This window comes from Prunus mume, linkage group LG5 (assembly GCF_029339155.1).
Source record: "Prunus mume cultivar Tortuosa linkage group LG5, ASM2933915v1, whole genome shotgun sequence".
In the NCBI taxonomy this organism is placed as follows: domain Eukaryota; kingdom Viridiplantae; phylum Streptophyta; class Magnoliopsida; order Rosales; family Rosaceae; genus Prunus; species Prunus mume.
Genome location: NC_142702.1, coordinates 11,248,335 through 11,274,795, shown reverse-complemented (window position 1 = coordinate 11,274,795; position 26,461 = coordinate 11,248,335). Strand labels below are relative to the sequence as shown.

Genomic DNA, 26,461 nt, shown 5'->3' with positions numbered 1-26,461 from the left:
TGAATTGCAAATCAATAATACAAAATTTTGCAAGTACAAGATGCGACCGCATGATGGCTACCAACAAAAAAATTTAAAAAACACTCAACAGTCTTTGTTGTGCCTCTTGTCCCTGTACACAATCTTTGTTGGAACGCTTGTAAAGTTCTTTCGACTGATGACTTGGGACTACTTTTATCTCAGAGAAGATCCTCTTGCATCTCTTATTCAATCCCTTGAAATGTGTACCTACAACATCATCCACCATTAGTTGCTCATTTGCATGTGAAAACATGTCTCAAAATAGCATTGTAATTATTATCAATTTGAACATGGTGATCACCTGCCAATTCTTCTTCAGTCGCATCCTTACCTTGAATTGGTTCCTTACCCAAACTAGAAGCAAAAATCAGTACTTTTGGGGATTGGATCGTTTTCTCAAGGTGAGTTTGTGGAGGAGGAGAGGAGTAAGACCCATTTAAATCAGGAGGAGAAACATGAATTTCTTCTTCTACAATATACGTGTAAACAAGTTTAATGAGTTTCTTTCTTGCATATGATAACTGTGTGTGGCATAAACAATGACATGTTAAAAATCACATAAACAATGCCATGATAAAAAATAAATAAAAAATAAAAAAAACCATCTGCTTGTATATGGCTGAATGGACATGGCCACATACACAAATGAAATATCAATTTACAAACTAAACGTGGCCACATCGTTTATTTCAACTTGAAATTTAAAAGGATACAAATTAAATATCAATTTACATAGTATCATGGTCACGTCCACAATACTCATTTATTTTAGACTTGTGGGTTTCAATTAAAAATTAAAAAGCAGGTTGTAGTAAAGGTCCTATAGAATTGAGATGCATATTCTTAAGAAATTATGTCATAGAGTTGGTAAAGAAAGCGAAACAAATAGGAAGTTTGATTCACACAAGTGGCTTGTGATTCTAACACTTTTTATGATTTAATTTTTGTGTATTTCACATATATTGCTTAAGGTGTTGCATAATTGCTTCCTTAAAGATGTGGCTCATCACTTCGGAGTTTGATGTCTAAAGTGTCGCTTTGATAATAAATTCTGCCTCCTTGTGACTACATGGCATTCATCCAGCGTTGGAACCAATTCGAAACAAGATTGGGGTCACAAAAACTTAGTCTCTCAATCACCTCTTGGGCCTTAACCAACTGACAATAAGAGGATAGGTAGGGAAGCTCGAGAACACAACGCTATTTTGATTATGAATGAAGTGGCACACAAGTGGGCGAATGAATTGAGGCACCACGCAGGGGCAACTCGCCTCAGCAAAATACTCATCGTCTGACTCTGCCTTCGCATTTAGTTGAGCAGTGTTTCGTTGCTCGAAGTTGGCCTCTTCTTCAGTAGCATAAGAAATGAGTGAAGGACGGAGCTGTCTTTGTGCATGAACAAAGAAAAATATCAAGTATGGCCCTCACAAGGAACGAGACTTAAGAAACTAAGAATTGCAAAAATCACCCAACCATATATTTAGAGGAGAGTATTGGGCTGTAATGACCATTTTTCTCTCACCTAGCCAAAATGACCTTTTTTTTTTCTTTCACCTGTTCGAGAAAATATAAGTGACCTTACTCAATGCAAAGTTGTTTTAGCCGTGTCTTTTTGTTTTTTTATAAAGGAAGCACACAAGGCAAGCACTGCTCTGCTACCTTTCCTAGGATATTCATATAACATGTTGTTGAAATTCCTGCCTAACCACTCAGATCTGGGTAGACGTGTCAAACGAGTTGGGTCGACCTAGCACTATATGAGTCCAGCCTGTTTAAATGGGACACGACATGTCCTAGGCATGATTCTTGGTGGGCCATGTTAGGCACGACTTGGTTCAATATGGACTTGGTTTTGGGTGGGGGTGTAACATCCCACATCGACTAACGAATAGGGGGTGATGTGCCTTATATGTACATACCCGCCTCCATCTAGCACGAGGCCTTTTGGGAGCTCACGGCCGAGTCATGGAAACTCCGAGTTAAGCGAGTTGGGGCTAGAGCAATCTCGGGATGGGTGACCAACTGGGAAGTTGCTCGTGAGTTCCCGAAACAAAACCGTGAGGGCGAGAAGGGGCCCAAAGTGGGCGATGATCGTGCTACGAGAGAAGGGGCCCAAAGCGGGCGATGTCGTGCTACTGGAGCCGATCTCGGGATGTGACAATTTGGTATCGAATCACTCTGCGTGTGGTGCAAGTGTGCCGACGAGGACGTCGGGGCCTTATGGGGTGGATGATAATATCCAACATCGACCAACGGAGAGAGGGTGATGTGCCTTATATGTACATGCCCACCTCCATTTAGCACGAGGCCTTTTGGGAGCTCACTAGCTTCGAGTCATGGGAACTCCGAAGTTAAGCGAGTTGGGGCTAGAGCAATCTCAGGATGGGTGACCCACTGGGAAGTTGCTCGTGAGTTCCTAGAAACAAAACCGTGAGGGCAGAAAATGGGGCCCAAAGCGCATGATCGTATTGCGGAGCTGATCTCGGGATGTGATAGGGGGTGGGTTCAATGTTTTAATAAATGAGTTAAGTCGACACGGCCGATCTCGAATAATTCAATGGCCCGATTTTAAATGGCTGGCCTTCACCTTTGACAGCTCTAGGTTCAGGGAGTCAACAATCTCTGCTTCAATGGTAGTTTCTAGCATTTTGTGGGTCAATTGACTCCCTTGGCCCAAAATGGGTGTGCAGACGCCTACTATGACACAATAATTTTTAGAATGCAAAAGCTAAATGAAGAGTGCTAATATCGTCACTCTTTTTTGATGTTATCATTGACACTCCAATGTAGTGATACGACACTCCTCTCTTATTGCTTTAAAATGGAGAAATAAATGGAATTTCCCCTTAAAAGGTATAGTTTTGTTTAAAGTCCCACTAACGACTCTAGTTATCGTTTTATTTTCTAAGCTTGCTTATATAATTTTTAAAATGTCACTGGGTTATTTACTAATGAAAATATGAGTATGGTACTCTTGTGGTACCATAGAATGATTGTACTCCAACTAAGACACATCAACTTATTGACAATAGATTTATGATAAATATTCCCTTACTAATAAATAGCATGGATGGAAATAAGAAAGTAAAATGGGGTGACACATGATAAGAAGTAGGTGTTTTGGGTCAACTTGATTATAGTGGGTTTGGTTGGTCTAAAATGAGCGGGTCTTGGGTTCAAAATATCATAAATTGTTATGTACAGGTTGGAACCAAAACTTAAAAGTATGCATAATTTTGAGTCAACTTGATTGAACCACCAAACCAGATCACAACAAGTTTGGGTTGAGTTGGGTTAGCCTAATAATGAGCGGATTTTGGATTCAAAAAATCATAAACCACTATATATCGGGTTGAGACTAAAACCAACCCAACCTAACCTAACCCATGCCTACCCCATCAAGAACTTTTCCAAAGCTTCCTTTTCTTTTAGACAAATAGAATTTTTGGTTAGAGCTACGTTTTCGTTGTGTACCTTGTTTGACCTGAACACATGTTCTTGTAGTGTTGCATCAAAGTTAGATACACACACATCACGAATCAAACTCCCAAGTCAACTCCAAGTCCATTTTTTGCAAATCCAAACCTCTTTTTTTTTTCTTCCCAATTACATCATTTTTTGTCCCATACATTACCCACACTATCCACAACCTCCACATATGCCTAGAAAAGGTACAATGAGAGGCAAATAAAAGAAAATAAGAGAGAGCCTATGATTGAATCATGTTCATGGCTTTGCCTATGAAGGAAAATAATTAAAAACAAAAGTGAAAAATAAGAAGAAATTTTTTGCCGTCCCTCTCTAAATTTAAGGGGACCGAGGGAGCAGCGGTCCAATCCAGCGGTTACCCAAACAAAACCCAAAACCAGATAAAAGGCCCTGATTTTTAGTCCTATTGTCTTCTCCTCTCTCCTCTCCTGGACTCGGCAGTCAAAGGTCAGCCCCTAAATTACTGTGGGACCCTCAGCAATTCCTCTTTCCCCCCTCTTTCTCTCTCACAGAATCTCCACGACGACAGCTGCAAGCCTCCAATGCCCAAAACCCAAATCCCTAGAATTCACTGATACTTTGTCCTCCCTTCAATTCGATCTCTTGCTCGATCGGTCAATGCCGGTACGTCTCGCTTCCGTTTCAATTTGTGTATAGCTTTTCTTGGTCCGAATTTTGTATTTGCCAGGGAAATTCGGGTTCAATTTGGTGCAATTTCGGTAAACCCTAGTTTTTAGTAGCTTGAATCAGGTTGCATAGCGGGTGGTTGATTTTGTTTTTCTTCTGAATATTGTGATTGTCAGTTTTTTTTATCCGAATTGGTTTGAATTTGAGCTGTTTATGTGGTTTTCATAGTGATAAAGGTTGATTTTGGAGTTGAGTCATATAAAAAAAAAGTAATATATGGATACTTGTAGTTGTTGAGTTGCTCAGTAAATGTAGGAACCTCAGAAGATATATAATTTAGAATCTAGATGTCGTTTGCATTTCTTTTGGGAAATGAGGAAACGGAAGCTTTTAGTCAACTCTGTTTTGAGTTATCTGAACTCAGTTCTGTTTTTGTAAAGTGAAGTTACATAAACTTTAGTACCATTTGTTTGGCAACAGAAAAATAAAAAAATAAAAAAAAACTTTAGTACTATTTGTTTAGTTACACGCCACTGTATTATAATTGTTTCCTATAAAGATTAGTGTTTTATATTTACTTTATTGAGTATAAATTATTGATGAATTTATTTAAAGAACAAATTTTGAATGGTTTTTGGTTTTGTACTAATTCTAACTCCATGTGTATTGTAGATATGGTCAGAGAACCTTAAATAGGCATTTATTTATGGATATGATTTGTCCAAAATCGAGTTACTTGTAGATCACTCCTTTTGAGATTGTTTCTTGAGTGAGTTAAACTAGGTTTCGAGGAAGAAGCTATTTGTTGATATGAGCTTGTTCCCTTGGGCCTGAGTAATGGCCGGAAGTGTGAGATTTGAGATGAGTTCTGCCAGTCCAGAGGAGTTGGCCTTTGCAGGGTCCTACCCAAATGGGCTGAGGGGAAATTACCCTGGTGCCAGTTTGGATAGGTCTGGAAGCTTCCGTGAGGGTAGTGAGAGTCGGATGTTTAGTTCTGGTGGTTGTACACCCAGGGGCAGTGCTTCTTCGACAGGGAATTTGCCTCCACTGCCTCAGTGCTTGATGTTAGATCCTATTACAATGGCAGATCAGAAGTGTCCTTCGCTAGGTGAGTTAAGGAGGGTTCTGGGAGTATCTTTTGGGGGAACTGCAGAAGACAATGCATTTGGAACAGCTCATCTAAAGCCTCACCCTGCAGTGGCTACAGAGGAACTAAAGTGGGTCAAAGCCAGCGTGCTAGATGCCTCAAACAAGGCCAGGTAATTTGAGTGACTCGTCTGATATTGTTCATTTGTGCCTTCAGATCCTCTTTAGTGATGCTATAAGTTTTTTATGAAGTTCAAAAATAAATCTGTACTTCTAATAAAGATAATTGAACTTTCTGCCTTGTCTCTACATGTTTCCCTGGATACTATACCTTTGGTTGTTTGTGTCAATGTGTATGTATATTTTATTCTAAAAGTTAGCCCTCTATTGATGTTGCAACACTTTTTGGTCAGGGTTAGAGCAAAACGGTTGGATGAATCTATAGACAAATTGAACAGGTATTGTGAAGCTTTAAACTTAAAGAAGCAGCAAAGGAATGAGTTTATAACAAATGAAAGATCAGGTGGGTCAAACTTGCCGAAGATGGGAGCTCAGATGAATCGAAACTCTTCAGATCTTATGAATCAAAGGCTGGAAGACAGGACTAAGACTGTCGTGATGAATAGACGTGTTCGCTCATCGGTCACAGAAATAAGGGTTTGTATACAGCAACTTTTGAATTGTCTTCTTCTCTATATAAATTTTGGATTATTAGATTTGACCTTGTGGTTTGATTGCATACAAGTTTGTTAGTATCCTGTGTGGTACGAATTTGATTACTACATTGCATGCATGCATACATATCTGTGTGCATTAACACTATAAACAGTTGCATACAAACATGGATGTACATACACACTTATGTGTGTATGTGCACATACAAAGAAATGAACCCACAGACGCATTTTCATCTGTTGTTAGTATTCAAATCTGTAGTTTGTGCAAGAAAGATCAATGATCAAATTTTGATATCTTTGTGGTTTTTTAATAAGAAATGTTAGTCTTACAAAAGAGAAAGGAAATACAACCTGGGAAGAGAAATCAGATCAAAATCACAACGCAAACATAGGTAGTGGCATATGAAACAACAAAAGACTGAAAGGAAACTATAAATGTAAAAATTAACTGGTGCCAAAGATTTACTAAATTTCTCTGACAGAGTAGTACTGACCTTTCAGATTTAGCATTATCATCCTAACTTTAAAATCCCGACTTGCTGATTCTATCAGAATTTCACATCAAGTTACCTGTGTTACTGAATAACATATAATTTGTGTGGTTAACTTTATTCTTTCAGGCTGAAGGCAGAAGTAATATGCTCACAAGGCAGCCTGTGGTCATGGGAAAGGATAGGGATATGCTTAGAGGTGAAGGCTCTGATGTTGTTGAGGAAAAGATTCGCAGACTGCCTGCTGGAGGGGAAGCATGGGATAAGAAGATGAAAAGGAAGCGTTCTGTAGGCACTGTATTTAGCAGACCCATGGATGGTGATGCAGAGCTAAAACGAAACTTGCATCATAAGCCTGCTGATGAGCCTGGTCCCCAAGCTAGTGATGCTCAAGGTTTCAGGTGACTTCTTATATGTTTAAAAAAAAAAAAAAACTCTAATCAAATTGAGTTGTAATTTTAAGTATCCACGACAACTTTATAGAACCATGAAATTAATGTAGTGTTACAAACTAATTTTTATTATTTAAACTTGCAGCCTTGTAGATTTCTGTCCTGGCATGCTGTTTTGTTGTTGAATAGTTTGATACTACAAAACTAGCTTTGATGTTCTTTTTTCTCATTAAAATCCTTTTTTGACCTGTAAAGTGTAAAATTGAATAGAAGAATAATCGTTGCAATTCGGAAATGTCAATTTCTTGATTTTGTCATCTTTTTTGCAATGCAAATCTTTCTTAGGGCCAGGCTTTAAACAATTTAAGCTAGCCAAACTAAGGCCTGTTGAGCTTAGTTTGGTACAACTGTGACAGAGTTCAAGCTCAGCTTTAGTTGTGGGAGGTTGATGCTATTAAAATTAAGGTATTTGGAGATTTGAGTGTTAAGGGAGTTACATTTCAACTTGGGAATAAATATTTGTGGGTTTTCCAAGACAATTTTATTACATGTGTGATTATATTACTCTCTTGTTCCACATATTTCTGAACAATTTTGTTAAGGGGTCTCCTCTTTAATATGTAAAGCCCTAAGAAGTGAAAGACGAAATCATGTGTTGTGTCATTTGTTCACCAAAGTTGTTATAATCATTGAACTTTGTGCGCATGTGTTTTTTAAAATTTCATTCTCTTCTTTAAGGAAGTGGTGGTTTGATCATGAATTATGTGGACATTTTCTGGGTCATCGTCATTAGATGATTCCTACTCATCCATTTTCCTCCAAACTTGTCTTGCTTTCTTGCAATAATACTTTAGTTGGTTGTGCCCATTATTAGTCTTTTTTGCTGCTTGCTATAACTAATATGTGAAACTTCTCAACTCTTACAGATCAGGGTCATTTAATGGTGGTAATGGCATTAACAAGTTAGACTCTAATTCCTTGTCTGCCAATGCTAATGCCCGTGTTGTGCTAAAGAATGAGCTGGACAAGGTCTCTCTTTCAAGGGATTTAATGGCTGGGTTGAGTAAGGAGCGACTTGGATCAAAGGGAAACAATAAGTATGTACTCATACTTTGCTCATAAAAGAGTTTCTTGTAGCTGCATTAAAGATTTCTTTGACTGATTTGTTATCATAGTATTTTATACTGACTTGCTAAATGTCTTATTTGGTAATCACTCTGTTCAGATTAAATGTTCGTGAGGATAGTCAAATACCCAGTCCTACTCCAGTGACAAAAGGAAAGGCTTCAAGGGCACCAAGAAATGGCCCTATCACAGCAAGCAACTCATCTCCTAGTTTTCCTCGTACATCTGGAACACCTGAGGGATGGGAACAACCTGCAACTGTAAACAAAAATCATTCCATAAGTGGGGCTATCAATCGCAAGCGTCCTATGCCCACAGGATCAGCCTCACCCCCCATGGCTCAATGGGTTGGTCAGAGACCACAAAAAATCTCTCGAACCAGAAGATCAAATCTAGTGTCTCCTGTGTCAAACCATGATGAACTGCAGATACCCTCAGAAGGCTATTCCCCTTCTGATGCTGGTGCTAGGTTAAATTCTTTTGGAACCAATGGGCTGCTTCAAAAGAGTGTTTCGAATTGTGCCCACCAAATCAGAGTTAAACAAGAAATTGTTTCATCTCCTGCCAGATTATCTGAAAGTGAAGAATCTGGTGCTGGTGAAAACCGTGAAAGTAGATTGAAAGAGAAAGGACCAGGTGGTGGTGAAGTAGATGATAGAGCTGCGACTGCTGTACAGAATACTGGTTCTTCCCTATTGCCTACAAAGAAGAATAAACTGCTCAATAAAGAGGAAATTGGAGTTGGTGTGCGGAGACAGGGAAGGAGTGGTAGGGGTTCATCCATTTCTAGGGCTAGCACTGTAGCTACTAGGGAAAAATTGGAGACTCCAGCCTCGACAAAGCCACTTAAAAGTATGAGGCCTGGTTCTGAGAGGAATGGAAGGTGTTAACTCATTTATTTATTTATTTATTAATGTTCTGTTTCAGTGTCAACCAATTTCTATTTCAATCTTTTGTTTTCATTTTCCTGTTAAACCAGATCTCGTCATCGTTATATCTAAGCTTTGTTGTTTTTTCTTGTTTCAGTAAGTCAGGACGCCCTCCTCTGAAGAAACTGTCAGATCGGAAGGCCTTTGCTTGTCCGGGGCATATATCAACCAACGGGTCTCCTGATTTTGCAGGTACTGTACTAGTTTTTCATTCATTGGTATGTTTGGATTAGGTGCTTTGGCTATGTGTTATTGTAATGATACCAAAAGGTTGCTAAAAGAAATTATTATACTTGGAGGTTATTTTTGGGAGTGCAAACTAAAATTTAGAGTTATGACTTGTTTTAGGATGTTTGGGCTTCCTAGATATCAGAACTTGCAAAAACTCTGCCTGGATGTGTTCTTTAAAATTTTTTGCAGGCTTTGATAAGTTTTGGTCTTCATCGCATGCCAGTAATAAAAGTTATTCTCTTCTAAATTTCTCAGACATCAAATAGTATTAGGGTTTGGGTATTTGGTTAAATACATTGCTGTATATTTTTATGTCATCTGCCAAAAAGAATTAACTTTCATTGGTATGCATGTGTACACTCAGTCAATGACGAGAAACCTGATTTCCATTATATGATTTCGAATCTTCTATGATGAGATATATTGTTTTCATTTCTTCATATTTTTTCCTATAGAAAATAGACTACAATGCATACTGCATATCAGGGTTTGGCTCTTTGAAATCAATGGGTTGCAATGATATGCTATTGCATTTCATGTTTCAGGTGAATCGGGTGATGACCGTGAAGAACTTTTAGCAGCTGCAGCTTTTGCTTGTAATTCCAGAAGTATGTTTCTAAGACCAATATTGTTTTTTTCTCTCCTTCATTTAGCAATATATACTTTATGTATTATATGAACACATATTTGCATTATTATGAATGTGTTATGTTCATATACATATTTTTCACCATGGTATTGTTTGGTTGTTTTTGTAGATTTTGCTTGTTCTAGTCCATTTTGGAAGAAAATGGAACCAATCTTTGGTCCTGTCAGTTTAGAGGAGGCATCTTACTTGAAGGAGCAGGTAGTTTCTAAAATTTATAACTACTTCTCTCTAAAAAAATCTATTTTATTAGATTGATATGGTCCCTGACAAACTCTTTCTATATTTTTATGTTTCCATTTGAATCAGCTCATATGTATGGAGGAGAAGGATGAATGCATGTCTCTGATGTTTGGCAATGGAAGTAATGTTACGGTAATGTCTAATAGCCAATTATGTTGTTCGATAGCATGTTATGATTTCTAATTTTGCACTCTCTTCCATCTTCTTTACACTTAATCTTGGTAGTTTTTAATCCAGTGTCATATTTAATTTGATGGAATACTTGAATTTTGACCCTTTTATCTCATCCCAAAGTGTGCCATTCCAGATGTGTATTTACGCTATGCTTTTATGCATTCTTATGGTTTTCAAATGTTTAATAACACATTTTCCAACTCCTGTTTTACCAAACTTTGCATGCAGTATCCTGCAGTTAGAATGATGAGTGGTGGTATGAATTTTGAAAATGATAGTTTGCTTGCAAGGACATACATCAATTCAACTTGTCATCTAAAGGAAAAAAAAAAAAACGAAGACATTCTATGGGTTCAATCTTGATGATATTTAAAATTATTCTAATCAGCTCATTTTGCTTAACTTCTACTTTACTATTAGGTGTTCTTGACGAAGACAAACATCCTGCTGAGTAGGATGCCAGACATCTTGTTACTTATGAAGTTATCTTGTTTTCTCAGGGTGATATTGTGCGTGAAGAAAATTTTGCGTCCAAGACTCTTGCTTCTGGATCAAAAGAGAGGAACTTGCAAGACCATATTCAAAATGGAGGTATATCACGTGGAAGATTAGACTCCGAAAGAATGAAGAAAGTGCCTCCACTGTACCAAAGAGTATTGTCAGCTCTAATCATGGAAGATGAAATTGAAGATTTTGAAAAAGATATTGACTGGAGAACCATGTCTTTACAATATAACAGAGATGTTTCTTCCACTGCTACATGCGCCTCTATTAATGTTGAGCCAAGGAACAGGGTTGGGATTCAGTTTGCAAACGAAACCAATTTGGGTCCTCATCTCAATCACTGTTCCGTTGACAGTCTCCCCTGCAATGGGACTAGTGGCTTTGCTAATGCCACAGGAATCTGTAATCAAATACTTGCAGATGATTTGTCGAAAGTAGATTTTGCAGTATTGCATTCAGGGAGTGGTCTGTTCCCTGCGTTTTCTGAAAATGGTTGCCCATATGAGCAGATGTCTCTGGAGGATAGACTCTTGTTGGAGCTGCAGAGTGTTGACCTATATCAAGAAACAGTGGTAAGTTCTTAACTTATTTAAGTGATGATGTATAATTGCTCGGCTCTGCGACTGTATAGTTTCACTCTACTCAGTTTTTCTGGGTCAGTCCTTTTTTCTGCTAGAAATTTGCATGACTTCCACTGCAGAATTGGGAACTGGGGAACTACTTTGAATGACAGCTCTCTCTCTCTCAGTTGCCTTTCTCAACACCTTTCTTACATTAATCTAACACCCTTACCGTTTCCCTTGTCTCAGCCTGATCTATCAGATGGAGATGATGAAGCAATTGATCAAGATATTGTTGGACTAGAGAAGCTACTTCACCAACAGGTTACGGTCCTTAGATTTCACTTTTTATGAACATAATTGAGTTTCCGCATTGTTAAACTGAACTTGTACAGAGTTATTTCTTCTCAATACTTTGTTTGCACAATTATTATCTTGCAATTGGTAAATTCTGAGTCATTTCTACATCTTTTCCTATTTTTGTCTCATAGTTTGATTTTTCTGATTCTTCGGACACTCTAGGTTGATGGGAAGAAGAAGCAGTTGAACAAATTTATTAAAGCAATTGAAGAAAGCATGGACATCGAAAGACGGTAGGATATTCAAATGTGTTTTGGAAGTTTGTAGTATAACATTTTTCATTAGGAACATCAGCACAATATCAATTCTTAGATTCTGTGGAAGTTCAATCTTATGTTGTTGAATTGCAGGCGGCGTGACCAGGTTGCCATGGACAAGCTTGTTGAGTCGGCTTACAGAAAGCTTCTGGTACCTTTTGCAATTGCTTATTTTCCCATTGTTTATTCCTCCAATATTAGAAGCTATCTATCATGTATTACAGTGTATCATATGGGATGGAATTCAAACTTGCATGTTCCCAAATCTATTACTTACACATCTTGACTGAATTACCCACAAATGATAGATATTGATTTAAAATGCCTCAATATGCACATTTTGCTGAATTTTAATTGTAGCATATGAAGTGTTACGGAGACAATAAAAGGTCCCATTTTCTGGTTTCTGTAGGCCACTCGAGGAAGTATTGCTTCAAAATATAAGATTGCTAAGGTTCCAAAACATGTTGCTGTTGCTTATACGAAGAGGACTCTTGCTAGATGTCGCAAATATGAAGAAAATGGAATAAGTTGCTTTAATGAGCCTGCACTTCGAGATGTCATTTTCGCTGCACCGCTTCACGGAGGCAATGCGGAACCCATGAAATGCGATGGCTTAAGTTTGCCACCTGAAAATCAAACCTCTCACCAAGAGCCCGTGGTGTCAGGTTGGCCTTTAATTATTTATATTTTTGTGCTTTTGATGAGTGTATTTGTAGTTTTAGCATACTTTACTCTGTGTTTGTGTGTGTACATTAGGAAATTTATGTGCTACAATATGCATATTTACCAAGATATTGAAAGCAGGTGTTCAGTCAGAGGCCATATATATCAGACAAAAACTATGCACTGGTTTTGTGCTTTCCCATTATGTGGATTTTTTTCCAAACATCCCTAATTATTTAAAGATATTTTTTTCACAGAAACTTAATCTAGGGTGACCTGATTTCAGTAAATGCCTTTTTTTTGCTCACAGGTTCTTCCAATTGGGCGGAGCGGCACGATCATCTTAACAAGTATGGCAGAGATTCTGATGGTACTTTTGGAAGTCTTACCCATCGCTCTGCGAAGGACTATGCTAAAAATGGACCAATATTTTACAGAGGGAAAAAGAAGGAAGTTCTGCTAGATGATGTTGGCAGTCCTTCCTTGAAAGCTGCATCAAATCCTGGTACTATGCTGGGCCGAGCAAAAGGGAAAAGAAGTGAGAGAGAAAGGGACAAAGATGTATCAGCCAGAAATTCTGTTGCCAAAGCTGGCCGTCAATCATTGGGTAACAATAAGGGTGAGCGTAAAACGAAAACAAAGCCCAAGCAGAAGACAGCTCAGCTATCAACTTCAGGAAATGGGTTGGTTAGCAATGTCGCTTCAGCTAGTGGTTTTATTGAAGTTGGTGGCAATAGTAATAACAGAAAACGAGAGGTCGGGCCGGTACGCTATAATGACAATTATGAGGGTCCCACAGAGACCAAGAAACAGATAGATTGTGCAAACATGCAGTTGAATGAATTAGACTCCATAGAACTAGGAGTAGACAATGACCTCGATGGGAATCAAGATCTGAGTACTTGGTTGAACTTTGATGAGGACGGTTTGCAAGATCATATTGCGGAGGGGCTTGACATACCTATGGATGACCTCTCGGATTTAAATATGCTTCTGTGAGAACAGCATACTGTATATTTCCTTGGATTGTTTGACATTTAGACAACATTGATGGTGTTATTGTCAGAGGGCAACCTGCTAATATAAGTTATGGCTCTGACAAACAGGCACATGTAATTATGGCCATTCTTTTTGTATACTTATCTAAAGAAGTTATATAAAAAAAAAAAGGAAAACAAAAACAAATCTCAATTGTTTATGTCATGCTGATAAATTCTCCTGTCATAACAAATAACAGTATTCTTTTGAACCGTAGTTTGCTTCTTTCATTTCTGTTTTCTCTAGCATTTATAACTTCTTCTATTAAGAATATATTTAAGTGCTTACTGAGGTGATAGCTACTTTCCTTCCAATTTTAGATACTCTGTGTCAGTGTGTTTGACGGGTGGGTTATCTATTTGGTTAACTAGAGTGGGTCTACACCTGATAGGGAGTCTTGATTGTTGTTGTCAAGTTGTTTATGAGCTTATCTCCTAACAACTTTTGCTCTTGGGCTTAACGTTACTTGGTATTTGTTTTGCTTCTAGAAAATGGGAATTTTTTCTGGTTTATTTCTGTTTCAGGAGCTGTTAAAGTCAAGACCTCTGCATGTATAGGTAAGGGGGTTCTAATTATGTAATTTCGTGACTATTTCATTCTGTTTAGAAACTTGATTCTACGAACATCCACTTCAAACTTTATCACATCTTTTTTTTTTATTTGTTTCATTTGCTTTTGGTGGTTTCTTTACTTGAACTTCTTTTTTGTGCTCTGCTGTTGTAGGTCGGATTTGTGGGAGATGCTTGTCCTCAATATAGCTTGCAAGTTTCTGTGCCAGGTTCTTCATTTTTACCGTAAGATGCTAAGCAGGTGTTGCGTAATGGCTAAGGAATATGCTTTTTCTCCTTGCCCTATAATCTGGTTGGAATAGTTATACAGATCAGGAAGTTGGAATTGTTCTTGGGCTCCTACTATATATTCTTTCTTATTTGCGTGACTAGTTTTGTCTTTATTTTATGGTTATGATACTTTGATTATTCACTTCCTGTTGAGGATCATTACTCATTAGCTTGTTTATAGTTTATTAATCTATTCAAATAAGAGTATATTCATTCAATAGTGAGAAACCATTGTTCTTCTTGCGTTTATTACATTGGAAATTGTGGCTCTTTGCATTGTTTCTATGATTGTTCTTTCCTTTCCTGAACTTTCTTTGTCATTCATTCCTTAAAAGTTGAAACAATATTTGCTTATAAATCTATATAAAAGCTTGATTGCATTTTTTCTGGCCCTACACTTTATACTTCAAATTTTCTTTGATCCCTGTGATTACCCTTACCTTTTCTAATAATTTTGAATTCATCCAGTTTGACAATTCTGCCAGAAATGTAGGCAAAACATGCAAACCTAGGTCACTGACTGATGTCGTCTCTCCCCTCCTTTCTTGTTGCTCCTGTCTTTTCTCTGAATATCAACTTTTTGTTCTGGACATCTTGTATGCCCTTCAATATATTTTCTTGTTCTTTTTTAGTCCTTAAACTACATATTGTCTAGATGCAATGCCGTGTACTTTGGATTTAGTTTTCTGATTCTTTTTTCGCCATAGAGATACTATAGTGCTATGCGTTTGGAGATAACAAGAGAGGTTTTACTGATTTAAGTACTTGCAGTGGGAGTCTGAAATGGTGTTTTAAACGCAAATTATGCTTTGGGTTATATGGCTGAAGGTGAACTATAACTGTTTTGTGCAAACCTGAGTTAGGTATATAGTGTGATGATTGATGTAGGAGAGCTCTGAAATTCTGTGGGAGTGTTAAGAGTGTAAGATTCATATTTTGAGTAGTTTTAAGGACTACGCGTAGCAAGGTGTAAAATGGAAAATGTTTCCAGAAGTTTTAATGGCTTAAAACTTAGCATGAGGGGAGGTCCACGAGTTTTCTAGTGCAGCAACTGGGTAAGATGATGTTGGCTTCTAGAGTTAGGGTTGGGATAAATATGGATTGTAGGGTTTTAATAAATGACATGATGAGAGAGTGTTAGTCAAGGATGAAAGGTAAGTGAATAGAAACCGAAGAACGGTTGTTTTTCATTCTTTGTGCATTTAAATACGCAAGTGATGATCCATCTTCCTGCATTCTCAAAATAGGATTTGTAAAGGGAGTCGGAGCGGGAACCCAGCTTCGATGGGCTTGAATTTGCATCCACCTGGATATTTGTGGTGTGCTTTCAACCGGGTAGCACATCATAAAAAAGGTGCGATATGCTTTTTGTGACTTTGCTCACAAGATAAAATGATAGACCCGAATACTAGTTCCGAGAATGTACCTTTAAGTATGCACCTTATGTCAAACATGGAAGTTTTTCTAGATTTTCATCATGGACTTCAAGAATTCCATGCTTTTAGATGTCTTGCTGAATCTGAAACTTGTTATGAAGTGTGCAAACCACCAATGAATGAATAAGGTATGGAGGAGCTTCACAAAGTGACAAACACAGTTTCCTTTCACTGGTATGTTCTTTGATACCTATTTTGTGTTTAATTGTCATTTTTAATTTAGTAATTAAATATTTGTGAGTTTCTGCGGTTGCATCGTCAACTGTATGATAACCGAAATAACCATGAGAAATTCGTGCAGTATAATTTGTTGGCAGCAGTCCTTCGTGCTTGACCCTTGCTCCAAACGCTTAATATGCTTGGAAGAACATTCAATGGTGGGGCAGTAGATTTCCTTGAAAACAAGATTTGGTAGTTATATCTCGTAGCATTATCTAGAACTAGGCCGTCTAAGGATCATGTTACATGTACATGTTGATTAGTATCTTGACTTCTTTTCTTTGGTTTCATGTGGATAATCAGAAAATATTCTTTTGTTTTCGGTAGCTTTATAGAGCTCAGATTGTTTCGCATTCCATTAAAAGATTGCTTCATTGGATGTGGAGGCTTGTATTCAAATTTCTTCACGGTTTTAGGTTGGCTGCCTCTAGCAGTACGCTATCCATTTCTTGTGTTCTTAAATTGGCTGCCTCCAGCAGATTGGTTGATACTTGGATTTTCATCGAATATATTGTAAAATGAAAAGAGAGAACCAGTTTAAATTTATAAAGATTTTGCTTCTCCACGGTTTTATAGCGGATCAAAGGCCAAGCGACAATCTTCTAGCCTCTCTACAATTTGATTTCTTGGTGATATCTGAAAGGATCTATCCAAACCCATAGCATCCTACGGACAACTAAAAAATTTGAGCTGATGAACCCATGAATAAATTAAAGAATTAGCAGAGATGTCAAAAATATCCAGATTTCATCATTTATGCATCTTGACTGCATTTTACTTCATCCTTAAGGCAGCAAATCCCCAATATAAATACAGTAATGGTGACGAACCGGAACGACCCTATTATGGAGGGATGATAAACTTGATATATTGTACTGCTACAGATAATTTTAGTTTCTCCTGCAAAAAGCTGAAGTGAATGGTTTCATCTGTGCTATTTTAACAAAACAAACTTGGGCTCTATTTCTCAAAATTGGAAATAGCCCCGGTCATTTCAAAGAAACAGGTTTAAAAGAAACCAATTACCCAAAGTAATTTTAACAAGATAAATTTTAATTACCATCAATGGTGTTCTAATCTAAATACCCATATTTAATTGGTTTATTTTTTACCCAATTTCTAGATTACATATTTTAAGCTGGATGGTTTTATCATAAAAATAATATGCATTGGTATAGCAAAATAGAAAAACCGAAAATTGAAAAAAAAAAAAAAAGACAAATGAAAAATAAATAAATAAAAATCAGACCAAGCGAAAAAATAAAGCAATCAGACCAATACATTGGGTAGAAAATGAAAATGAAAACTTGGTGTTTTTAGTTTTTGTACATGAATTTGAATTTGTTTTCAAAAAACAATTTCAGTGAAAATGAACACGACATACATAACACATTTATAATAAAAAATGAAAATTGAGCTTTGAGAGTATTACCGAACGGGCCTTAAAAACCCACTGAAAATAAAATTCTCTGCATAAGCACAAATCTATTTCTTTGGTTTGGTGGGGCTTACTTCAGCCGCTGGATGGTGCCAACGGTTGATATTACAACCACCTAACTTTTTTTCTGTTAAAAAAAAAAAAAAAAAACATTTTGCTATAAAAGCGAAGATATCAAATCCCTACCCTCATTTCGCCCACAACCCTAAACCCTCTCACTGCAGCCGTTACTCTTCTCCCTTCTCCTTCTCATCCCTTCTCACAGAACAATGGCAGAGAGACCAGCAGAGAGAGGCCGTGGTGGATTCGGCCGAGGCTTCGGCGGGCGCGGAGGCGACCGCGGCCGCGGAGGAGGCCGACGCCGCCCTGGGCGCCGCGAGGAGGAAGAGAAGTGGGTCCCAGTGACCAAGCTCGGCCGCCTCGTGAAGGAAGGCAAGATCAAGAGCCTGGAGCAAATCTACCTCCACTCTCTACCCATCAAGGAGCACCAGATCATCGACGCTCTCGTCGCCTCCGGTAGCCTCAAGGACGAGGTGATGAAGATTATGCCGGTCCAGAAGCAGACCCGGGCCGGTCAAAGAACCCGATTTAAGGCCTTCGTCGTCGTCGGCGACAGCAATGGGCACGTCGGGCTCGGAGTCAAGTGCAGCAAGGAGGTGGCCACTGCGATACGTGGCGCGATCATATTGGCTAAGCTGTCTGTGATTCCGGTGAGGAGAGGGTACTGGGGTAACAAGATTGGGAAGCCCCATACGGTGCCGTGTAAGGTGACCGGCAAGTGTGGCTCTGTCACAGTCAGGATGGTGCCCGCTCCCCGTGGTGCTGGAATTGTGGCTGCCCGTGTGCCCAAGAAGGTCCTGCAGTTTGCTGGTATTGATGATGTTTTCACCTCCTCCCGTGGCTCCACCAAGACTCTTGGCAACTTTGTCAAGGTATATCCAAATTTTCATTGTATTTTTTTGTGATTTCATATTAGTTGATTGTTTGTATATTATTATTATTTATTGGATGTTGTTTAGTTTGCTTAATAAATATCAGAGTGTGTTGGGTAGCTTTTTGTGATGCTATTAATCTTGAATTAATAATTATCTATTGAAAAATTGGACAAAGAGTTCTTACTCGTAAAAATATGAAAATGAAATTTGGAAGAAGAATGTGATAGTTTGTGGAGTTGAGTGTTGTGTAGTTGAAATTGAAATCTACCCATCTCAGGAAGCTCTTAACAATCTTTAACATTTTGTTTTGCATGTTTTTAGAAGTGGGAAATCTTTGGTTAATGCTTCAGCAATGGTTTGTGCAGATCTAATACATTTTCTTGATAATCTCTTATTTGGCATATAATTTAACAGTTTTAGTTTTTGTGTATTTGCATGATTGAGGATGCATGAATGCAAAAAGTTTTAGTGCATGTTGTGGTTGTAGAAATTATGGAAGTGGCATTTTGACACGAAGTGCAGTTGAAGCATTAATATGTTTGAACAAGATAGCACTAAATTCTATTTCTTTGTGTAGTCGGGCTTTGAAAACTTTTTAATGGTTGGGCTGGTAAATGGATATGGAGGGTCTGGCCCTTGGCCCCTCTGATGATCCTGGCAGCCTGACTCTGAAGTATGAGCATTAAATAAATATATAAATTTGATTGGTGATGTTGCAGAGCTTCTTCAAGATAGGACTTCTGTGAACCAATATGTTAAGTTTAGGGCTGACTCTGACTTCAATGTAGTCCAGATTGAAATGAGTAGCTTTCCTTTTGACCCTGAGTGTCAATTTTTCTTTATGCTATATAGTTTGCTCCTTGGTAGTCATGTTAGTTCTTGATTTGCCATTGCCTTTGGTACAAAGAAAATTTATAATCACCACCCTTCAGTTTGGGTTTAATTCCTCAGTTAAAGATGTAATTTAACTAGACCGAACTAAGTGTTACTTGAATCTCGTATTATTTGCGTTGTATCTAATCATTTATGTGAATGCATTTTTTGCAGGCTACTTTCGATTGCCTCCTGAAGACTTACGGTTTTCTGACCCCTGAATTCTGGAAAGAGACGCGCTTCAGCAAATCTCCATTCCAAGAGTTCACAGACCTGTTGGGAAGGCCAACCAAACCCCTTCTCATTGAAGATGTGGAGAAAGTAGAAGCCTAGTCTGACTGAGAGAAGCAAGTGTTTATTGAAGATGAAATCTTAGTTTCTGCAATATGTTGCCTTTTTGGTTTATCAACGGTTTTGTAATTTCTTTCATCTTGTTTTTGTTTGTTTAAACTATGCTGGATTCGTCGAATGTGTTACTTTGCTGGAATATTTTTGTTTTCGCAGAGATTTACCAATGCTTCCATTCCTTTTGGATGTTCAATCTGCCCATATTTTAAAAAAAAATTGGTTACCGGTTATACAAGTTGTCTAGTTTCCATCTTTTATTAATATTTAACGCAAATGCAATTGCATGAGGGTCATGCAATTATGGCCTCCTTGTTTGTCAATTGGCATATGATTTGACATGTTATTTTTCAATTGAGTTTATTATATTTGACTCACGATGACATGCTTATGAATTTTGTAATTGCATTTGTTTACTTTTGTAAATATGAACGTACCGTTTTACTCTTTTTTAATGAGAATTGTTTTGTACCTCTTTTTTTTTTTTTTTTTTTTTTTTTATCGATATGTCACCTCATTGTAGCTTTATTCAATTTCATTATGAGTTTCTGGTTTTATTTCTATGAATTATGATGGCTAGTTGAGCAAATTTCTCTGTATTTTATGCTAGTTTTTGAATTCAATTGAGGATGGATAGTTTTAATTTTTGCTTCTTTGTTTCATAGAATTGGTGAATATGCATCAATATTTATTTGAGAGCTTGAAAGTCTTTATCCATTAAATTTTTTCACCTCGAGTTTTGTCTATGTTATTAGTTGAAATCAATTTCTAAAATAAGAACTATATTAATTGTTGAACTCTATGTTACATGGTTATACTTTCGTAGACATCCAAGAAGTATTATAAATTTATATTCTTTTCCTAACATGGCCATGGATTTTATAGTACATTGTTATGATTAAAAGTCAAGAAAAATAAGTATACAATTAGAAAGTTTAGTTTTCTCATAGATTACAAAATTTTCAGTTGTGTTTACAAGGATACTCCTCGAAAGTCCATTCTTATCTTGGTACTATGTGTCATTTTCTTTGTAAATTAGGGTATTACAGTGTTATTGATTAAGGTGAACCACAATGTTGTTACAATTATTTCCTGCACTTATAGATTTTTTTTAATGATTCATGAGTTAGGGGTTGCTTTATATAACTTGTAACCAAAAACAATAAAACTTGGGTAGCTTTATATATTTCCAATTAGCCAAATTGAAATTGTGTTTTTTTTTTTTTTAACTTGTAACCAAAAATAATTTTTGAACATCTAAATGATTCTTTTTGTTTTGTTATTTCTTAAATGTGAATAAATTATTATAAGGAACTAAAATACGACTACATAATATAATTTGTTCATGTGTTATAATATCAATCAATGATAAGATATTCAACTTTTAAGACATATTATCAATAAATATCAACTTATATTATAATAAATATTATATAACCAGACTCTAAAGCCACACTATGATCCTTCTCTAGTTTTTGGTTCATATCCTCGTAATATAATTGGTTCACATTCCGATTAATAAAAAGAATGTTAAATAAGAATATCTAATAATTTAATACTTAAATAATATATATTGCATTTTATAATCAATAAATAATACATAAATATGATATTTACATATAATATATACAATTTCAACTAAAATACTCAAAATTTTATGTGGTATGGATCCACATTATAAGGAGTTGGTAATGGTGGCCCTTAGCAATGTAAAATGGGTCATTATTCTAATAAACAATTTTATTAAAAGTTTAAGGATCGAGGGTACAATAACGTCATAAAGAGAATCCCTAAACTCATAACTTACAAGTTTTTGGTAACAATTTACAAGGTCTTGCATCTCGATTACAATATTAGGGTTCACCCAATTCATAATGTCGTAAATCAGCCTTTTACAAGGATATAGATTCACATTACAAGGAATTGGTAATGGAAGACTTTTGGGATGTAAACTGGGTCTTTATTCCAGTAAACAATGATTTACAAGATTAAGGACCAAGGGTACCTTAACATCGTAAAACTAAACTTGTACTTACACGTTTGGGGTAGCAATTTAAAAGGTTTTGCACTTGGTTTATCACGTTAGTGATCACCCAATCCATAATGTTGTAAATCACCATTTTACAATAATATGGATCTACATTACAAGAAATTGGTAATCGTGGACCTTAGCGATGTAAAATGGGTCAATATTCTAGTAAAGAATTTTGTTAAAAGTTTAAGGACCGAGGGTACCATAACATTGTAAAGAGAATCCCTAAACTCGTAACTTGCAAGTTTTTGGTAACAATTTACAAGGGTTTACACCTTGATTACAACATTAGAGTTCACCCAATTCATAATGTTGTACATAAGCATTTTACAAGGATATGGATCCATATTACAAGGAATTAGTAATGGTATACCTTTGGGATGTAAAATAGGTCCTTATTCTAGTAAACAATGGTTTACAAGATTAAGGACCAAGGGTACCTTAATGTCGTAAAGTGAATCACTAAACTTGTAACTTACATGTTTGGGGTAGCAATTTAAAAGGTTTTGCATCTAGGTAATAACGTCAGTGTTCACCCAATCCATAATGTTGTAAATCACCATTTTACAAGAGTATGGATCCACATTACAAGGAATTGGTAATGGTGGACCTTAACAATGTAAAATATGTCATTATTCTAGTAAACAATTTTGTTAAAAGTTTAAGGACAAAGGGTGTCATAACGTTGTAAAGAGAATCCTTAAACTAGTAACTTACAAGTTTTTGGTAACAATTTACAAGGTTTTGCACCTTGATTACAACATCAGGGTTCGCCCAATTCATAATGTTGTAAATCAGCTTTTTACAAGGATATGGATCAACATTACAATGAATTGGTAATGATGGACCTTGGGGATGTAAAATGGGTCCTTATTCTACTAAACAATGATTTACAAGATTAAGGACCAAGGGTACCTCAACGTCGTAAAGTGAATCACTAAACTTGTAACTTACACGTTTGGGGTAGCAATTTAAAAGGTTTTGCACTTGGGTTATAACGTTAGGGTTCACCCAATCCATAATGTTATAAATCACCATTACAAGAGTATGGATCCACATTACAAGGAATTGGTAATGGTGAATCTTAGTGATGTAAAATGGGTCATTGTTCTAGTAAACAATACTTCACAAGATTAAGGATTGAGGGTACCATAACGTCGTAAAAAGAATCCCTAAACTCGTTACTTATAAGTTTTTGGTAACAATTTACAAGGTTTTGCTCTTGAATTACAACGTTAGGGTTCACCCAATCCATAGTGTTGTAAATTATATGTTTACAATGATATGGATCCACATCACAAATGTAACATCTCACATCGACCAACGAATAGGGGGTGATGTGCCTTATATGTACATGCCCACCTCCATCTAGCAAGGGGCCTTTTGGGAGCTCACTAGCTTTGGAGTCATGGGAACTCCGAAGTTAAGCAAGTTTGGGTTAAAGCAATCCCAGGATGGGTGACCCACTGGGAAGTTGCTCGTGAGTTCCAAGAAACAAAACCGTGCTATGGCGGAGCCGATCCGGGATGTGACAGAATTGTTTTTTTTTTTTTTTTTTTGGGTAATATCTCACATTGACCAACGAAGAGAGGGTAATGTGCCTTATATATACATGCCCACCTCCATCTAGCACGAGGCTTTTTGGGAGCTTACTAGCTTCGGAGTCATGGGAACTCCAAAGTTAAGCGAGTTTGGGTTAGAGCAATCCCAAGATGGGTAACTCACTAGGAAGTTGCTCGTGAGCTCTTAGAAACAAAACCGTGAGGGCATGGGACCCAAAGTCGACAATATTGTGCTACGGCGGAGCTGATCCGGGATGTGACAATAAGGAATTGGTAATGGTGGACCTTAGCGATGTAAAATGGGTCCTAATTCTAGTAAACAAATTTGTTAAAAGTTTAAGGACCGAGGGTACAATAACGTCATAAAAGAGTGTTCCTTGTTGTTGTAAAAACAAAGATTTACAACATTAAGGAATCATTTTGTAATAGTTGGGACTTGAGATGTCCATAACACTGTAAAGTTTATCCGTAATCACGTAAAAAACAATGGTTTACAACATTAAGGAATCATGTTACAGTGGTTGGGACATGAGAGTTCCATAACATTATAAAGTTTATCTCTAATCTTGTTAAAAAGGAGTTTACAACATTAAAGACTCATTTTACAGTGTTCGGGACACGAGTGTTCCATAATATTGTAAAGTGTATCCCTAATCTTGCAGGTTACAATATTTGGATTCCAATTTGTGAGATTTCGCACAATGATTACAACATTAAGGTTCACTTTAATCCATAATATTGTAATGGCCTAATTTACAATGAGAAGGATCTCAATTACAATATTAAGGTAATGTTGGACCCTAAACAAATAAAATTGTTTCTTATTCTTATAAAAACAAAGGTTGACAACATTAAGGACTCATGTTACACTATTTTGGAAATGAAGATTCCACAAACTTGTAAATTTTATTCATAATCTTGTAGATCACAAGATTTTGGTTATCATTTACAAGATTTCATATCTTACAATTTACAACGATGAGGTTTATATAAAATGTTTCAATAGCCTAATTTACCTTTGACATAGGTTGTTTGGAAATATCTAATTAGACAGTCGGTTTTCATGAATTGGAATGACAGTTATGTGGTGCATTTTCATCAATTACAAACTTGATGTAGTTAAGCGAAAGCAATATATGCAACTTGATGTGAGACAAATGTCTTAAAACTAAGACTATATATTATTTTGTGAATATGACTCATAGCATATTCAAAATATACTCCAAATTTTATATATGTATGTAACATAATAAAATACTAGATAGGAAGAAAGTTACCAATTCTCTAGCTTCTCATATAAATCCCTATTTTATAAGGACATAGATCAACATTGTAAATGTAGACCTTAGGGATGTAAAATTGTAGGCAAGCTACTTCCCGAGTACAAACTCAATGGAGCCTCTTTTGAGCGCTATGTCCCTGACATACACCCAGTCGACAAGCCTTACCTCCATTGTAGGCAAGTTACTTCCTAAGTACAAACTAAATGGAGTATTTTTCGAGCGCTATGCCCCCGACATATGCACGTAGACGACAAGCCGTACCTCTATTGTAGGCAAATTACTTCCCAAGTACAAACTCAATGGAGTCTTTTTTGAGAAGCTATGTCCCCGACATATGCATATAGGCGACAAGCCTTACCTCCATCGTAGGCAATCTACTTTCCGATGGAGCCTGTTGAAACGATAATTTTTATGAAATAAATAAGCTACAAGGAAAAAATTGGGGGGGGGGGGGGGGATGGTTGCCTGCGTGGAAATTGATTAAAAGTGAATGACAATAACTATGATTCATCTAGTATGTGTTTAAAAGGAATAAAAGTTTCTTTGATGCAATGGTTGTACTTAGAGTGTTTGTATCAAACACTAAGGCCAAGGAGTGATAGTTCACTCAATCTTAAACTCCTCTAGACTCAGGGCCAATAAAAGAGCCATGCCTGTGACCAAAAAGAAAAAAACAGAAAAAGCAGAGCAAAGAGCAGCCGTAGGAAGAAAAAAAGACAGCAACCTCGCTAGAGAAAGCAAAAACCATCTCAAGGTAAAATCATAGTTCTATGGCACAGTTTTCTTGTTTGCTCACAACTCCAGGTTTCGATGTTCCTGGCTATGATGATTTCTATCATCATAAAAAAAAAGTCAAGGATCTCTCTAACGCATGGCTCCACTCAAATATTGCCACAACAAATAGGGAAGATTGTCTTCCATAATGATTTCAATCATCATATATTAAGACATGTCTGTTCCTACAGGCAACTTCAATTAAATACTTCCAATATGTGTTCAATATCCGATTCACAAGTAATCCGTGAGAATTGCTTGTCATGGTGGGCAAGCCATCACAAAACCCAAACTGGTGTACAACGCTTTTCAAAAGACATAGAGGAAATCCTAGAATTCTCTAGATTTCTCTTACTATTGCGCCATAATAGCCAAAATCGTTAAATAATGTTCATCATGAGATGGACAGCAAATGAAAAGAATCAAAGGCAGGTAATTCATGTAATTACCCAAGAAGAAATTCCAAGCATTCCCATCACAAGGAGACAATTTGGTTTGTCTTTGATTAACGCTCACTACTTGGAGAGCAACGATATGAAGACAAAATAACAATTAAAGCAAAGGAGAAAACTATTGTTTGTGAACTCACCACGTGAAAGCATGAGGTTTTTTTTTTTTTTTTTTTCCTTTGTGTGTAGCTGGCGATGAGCAAGGCGAAGTGAAGTGGAACTCTAAGGAAGAGTCCTGCCAATTGAAAGTCTCAAGGTTCTCTTTGGTTATTGACCTTGGGAAGTTACAACAAACAAATGACAACAAGGGGATTTGTGGTTCCACGTCACTTGCAAAGAAAAATCCCAGAGTCACCCAATTGACAAGAAGGTCTTCTGTTGCTGCCCATGCAAAAGCAAAGTTAGTTCAATAAATAAAAGTAAAAATAAAGAAATAAAGAAAGAAAATAAGAGGATGATGCATGGGGATGCTACCACGTGGAGGACAAAACAAGAGAATGAATTCTCTCTAATTGGCAGCAGAGGTCGAGCAAAGTCTATGGTTTGACAAAGAAGAGTTGTTTGCCTTAGTTTACTATGGTGAGAATGTATCTATTTAAAAAAGAGACACATAATCCTACTCGGAAAAGGGGATGTTCTTCTTGTGCTTTTCGTGTTTAGTTGCAAAGAGACAAAACAAAAGGAAGGCAGCCAGGAGAAAAAAATTTAAAAATGGGCCTGTGTCGCACAACCCCTCCCTCTCTTGAATGATTCTCTTGGT

The 26,461-nt window shown here is 36.9% G+C and overlaps 2 protein-coding genes across 4 annotated transcripts; both read left to right on the top strand.

The window, feature by feature from the left end:
- Nucleotides 1-3,779: 3,779 nt before the first annotated feature.
- LOC103331133 (uncharacterized) lies at nucleotides 3,780-13,746 on the top strand. 3 transcript variants are annotated; one of them, XM_089052855.1, is made up of 16 exons: nucleotides 3,780-4,134; nucleotides 4,921-5,396; nucleotides 5,637-5,880; nucleotides 6,521-6,792; nucleotides 7,710-7,880; nucleotides 8,009-8,791; nucleotides 8,935-9,029; nucleotides 9,614-9,676; nucleotides 9,827-9,915; nucleotides 10,024-10,089; nucleotides 10,632-11,207; nucleotides 11,445-11,519; nucleotides 11,718-11,788; nucleotides 11,906-11,963; nucleotides 12,225-12,480; nucleotides 12,789-13,746. In XM_089052855.1, exons 2-16 carry the CDS (start codon nucleotides 4,975-4,977, stop codon nucleotides 13,475-13,477), a joined length of 3,930 nt encoding a protein of 1,309 aa, XP_088908981.1. In that variant the 5' UTR covers nucleotides 3,780-4,134; nucleotides 4,921-4,974; the 3' UTR covers nucleotides 13,478-13,746. The 3 variants fall into 3 exon arrangements, with proteins under 3 accessions (XP_088908981.1, XP_008231964.2, XP_088908982.1); XM_008233742.3 differs by having other exon boundaries at nucleotides 3,781-4,134; nucleotides 4,810-5,396; XM_089052856.1 differs by lacking the exon at nucleotides 3,780-4,134 and having other exon boundaries at nucleotides 5,314-5,396; nucleotides 5,637-5,681; nucleotides 5,747-5,880.
- A 3,882-nt stretch (nucleotides 13,747-17,628) lies between these two features.
- Nucleotides 17,629-19,797, top strand: LOC103331132 (uncharacterized). Its single transcript, XM_089052765.1, has 2 exons — nucleotides 17,629-18,380; nucleotides 19,431-19,797. Exons 1-2 carry the CDS (start codon nucleotides 17,718-17,720, stop codon nucleotides 19,587-19,589), a joined length of 822 nt encoding a protein of 273 aa, XP_088908891.1. The 5' UTR covers nucleotides 17,629-17,717; the 3' UTR covers nucleotides 19,590-19,797.
- The last annotated feature ends 6,664 nt before the right edge of the window (nucleotides 19,798-26,461 follow it).

What these genes read in the sequence shown, in the direction of transcription:
- LOC103331133 (XM_089052855.1), top strand. Translation starts at nt 4,975, where the DNA reads ATGGCCGGAAGTGTGAGATTTGAGATGAGTTCTGCCAGTCCAGAGGAG. An exon ending in GGTTCTGAGAGGAATGGAAG is followed by an intron (nt 8,792 to 8,934) that starts GTGTTAACTCAT and finishes TTCTTGTTTCAG; the next exon opens with TAAGTCAGGACGCCCTCCTC. An exon ending in CATCTTACTTGAAGGAGCAG is followed by an intron (nt 9,916 to 10,023) that starts GTAGTTTCTAAA and finishes CATTTGAATCAG; the next exon opens with CTCATATGTATGGAGGAGAA.
- LOC103331132 (XM_089052765.1), top strand. Translation starts at nt 17,718, where the DNA reads ATGGCAGAGAGACCAGCAGAGAGAGGCCGTGGTGGATTCGGCCGAGGC. An exon ending in CTCTTGGCAACTTTGTCAAG is followed by an intron (nt 18,381 to 19,430) that starts GTATATCCAAAT and finishes CATTTTTTGCAG; the next exon opens with GCTACTTTCGATTGCCTCCT.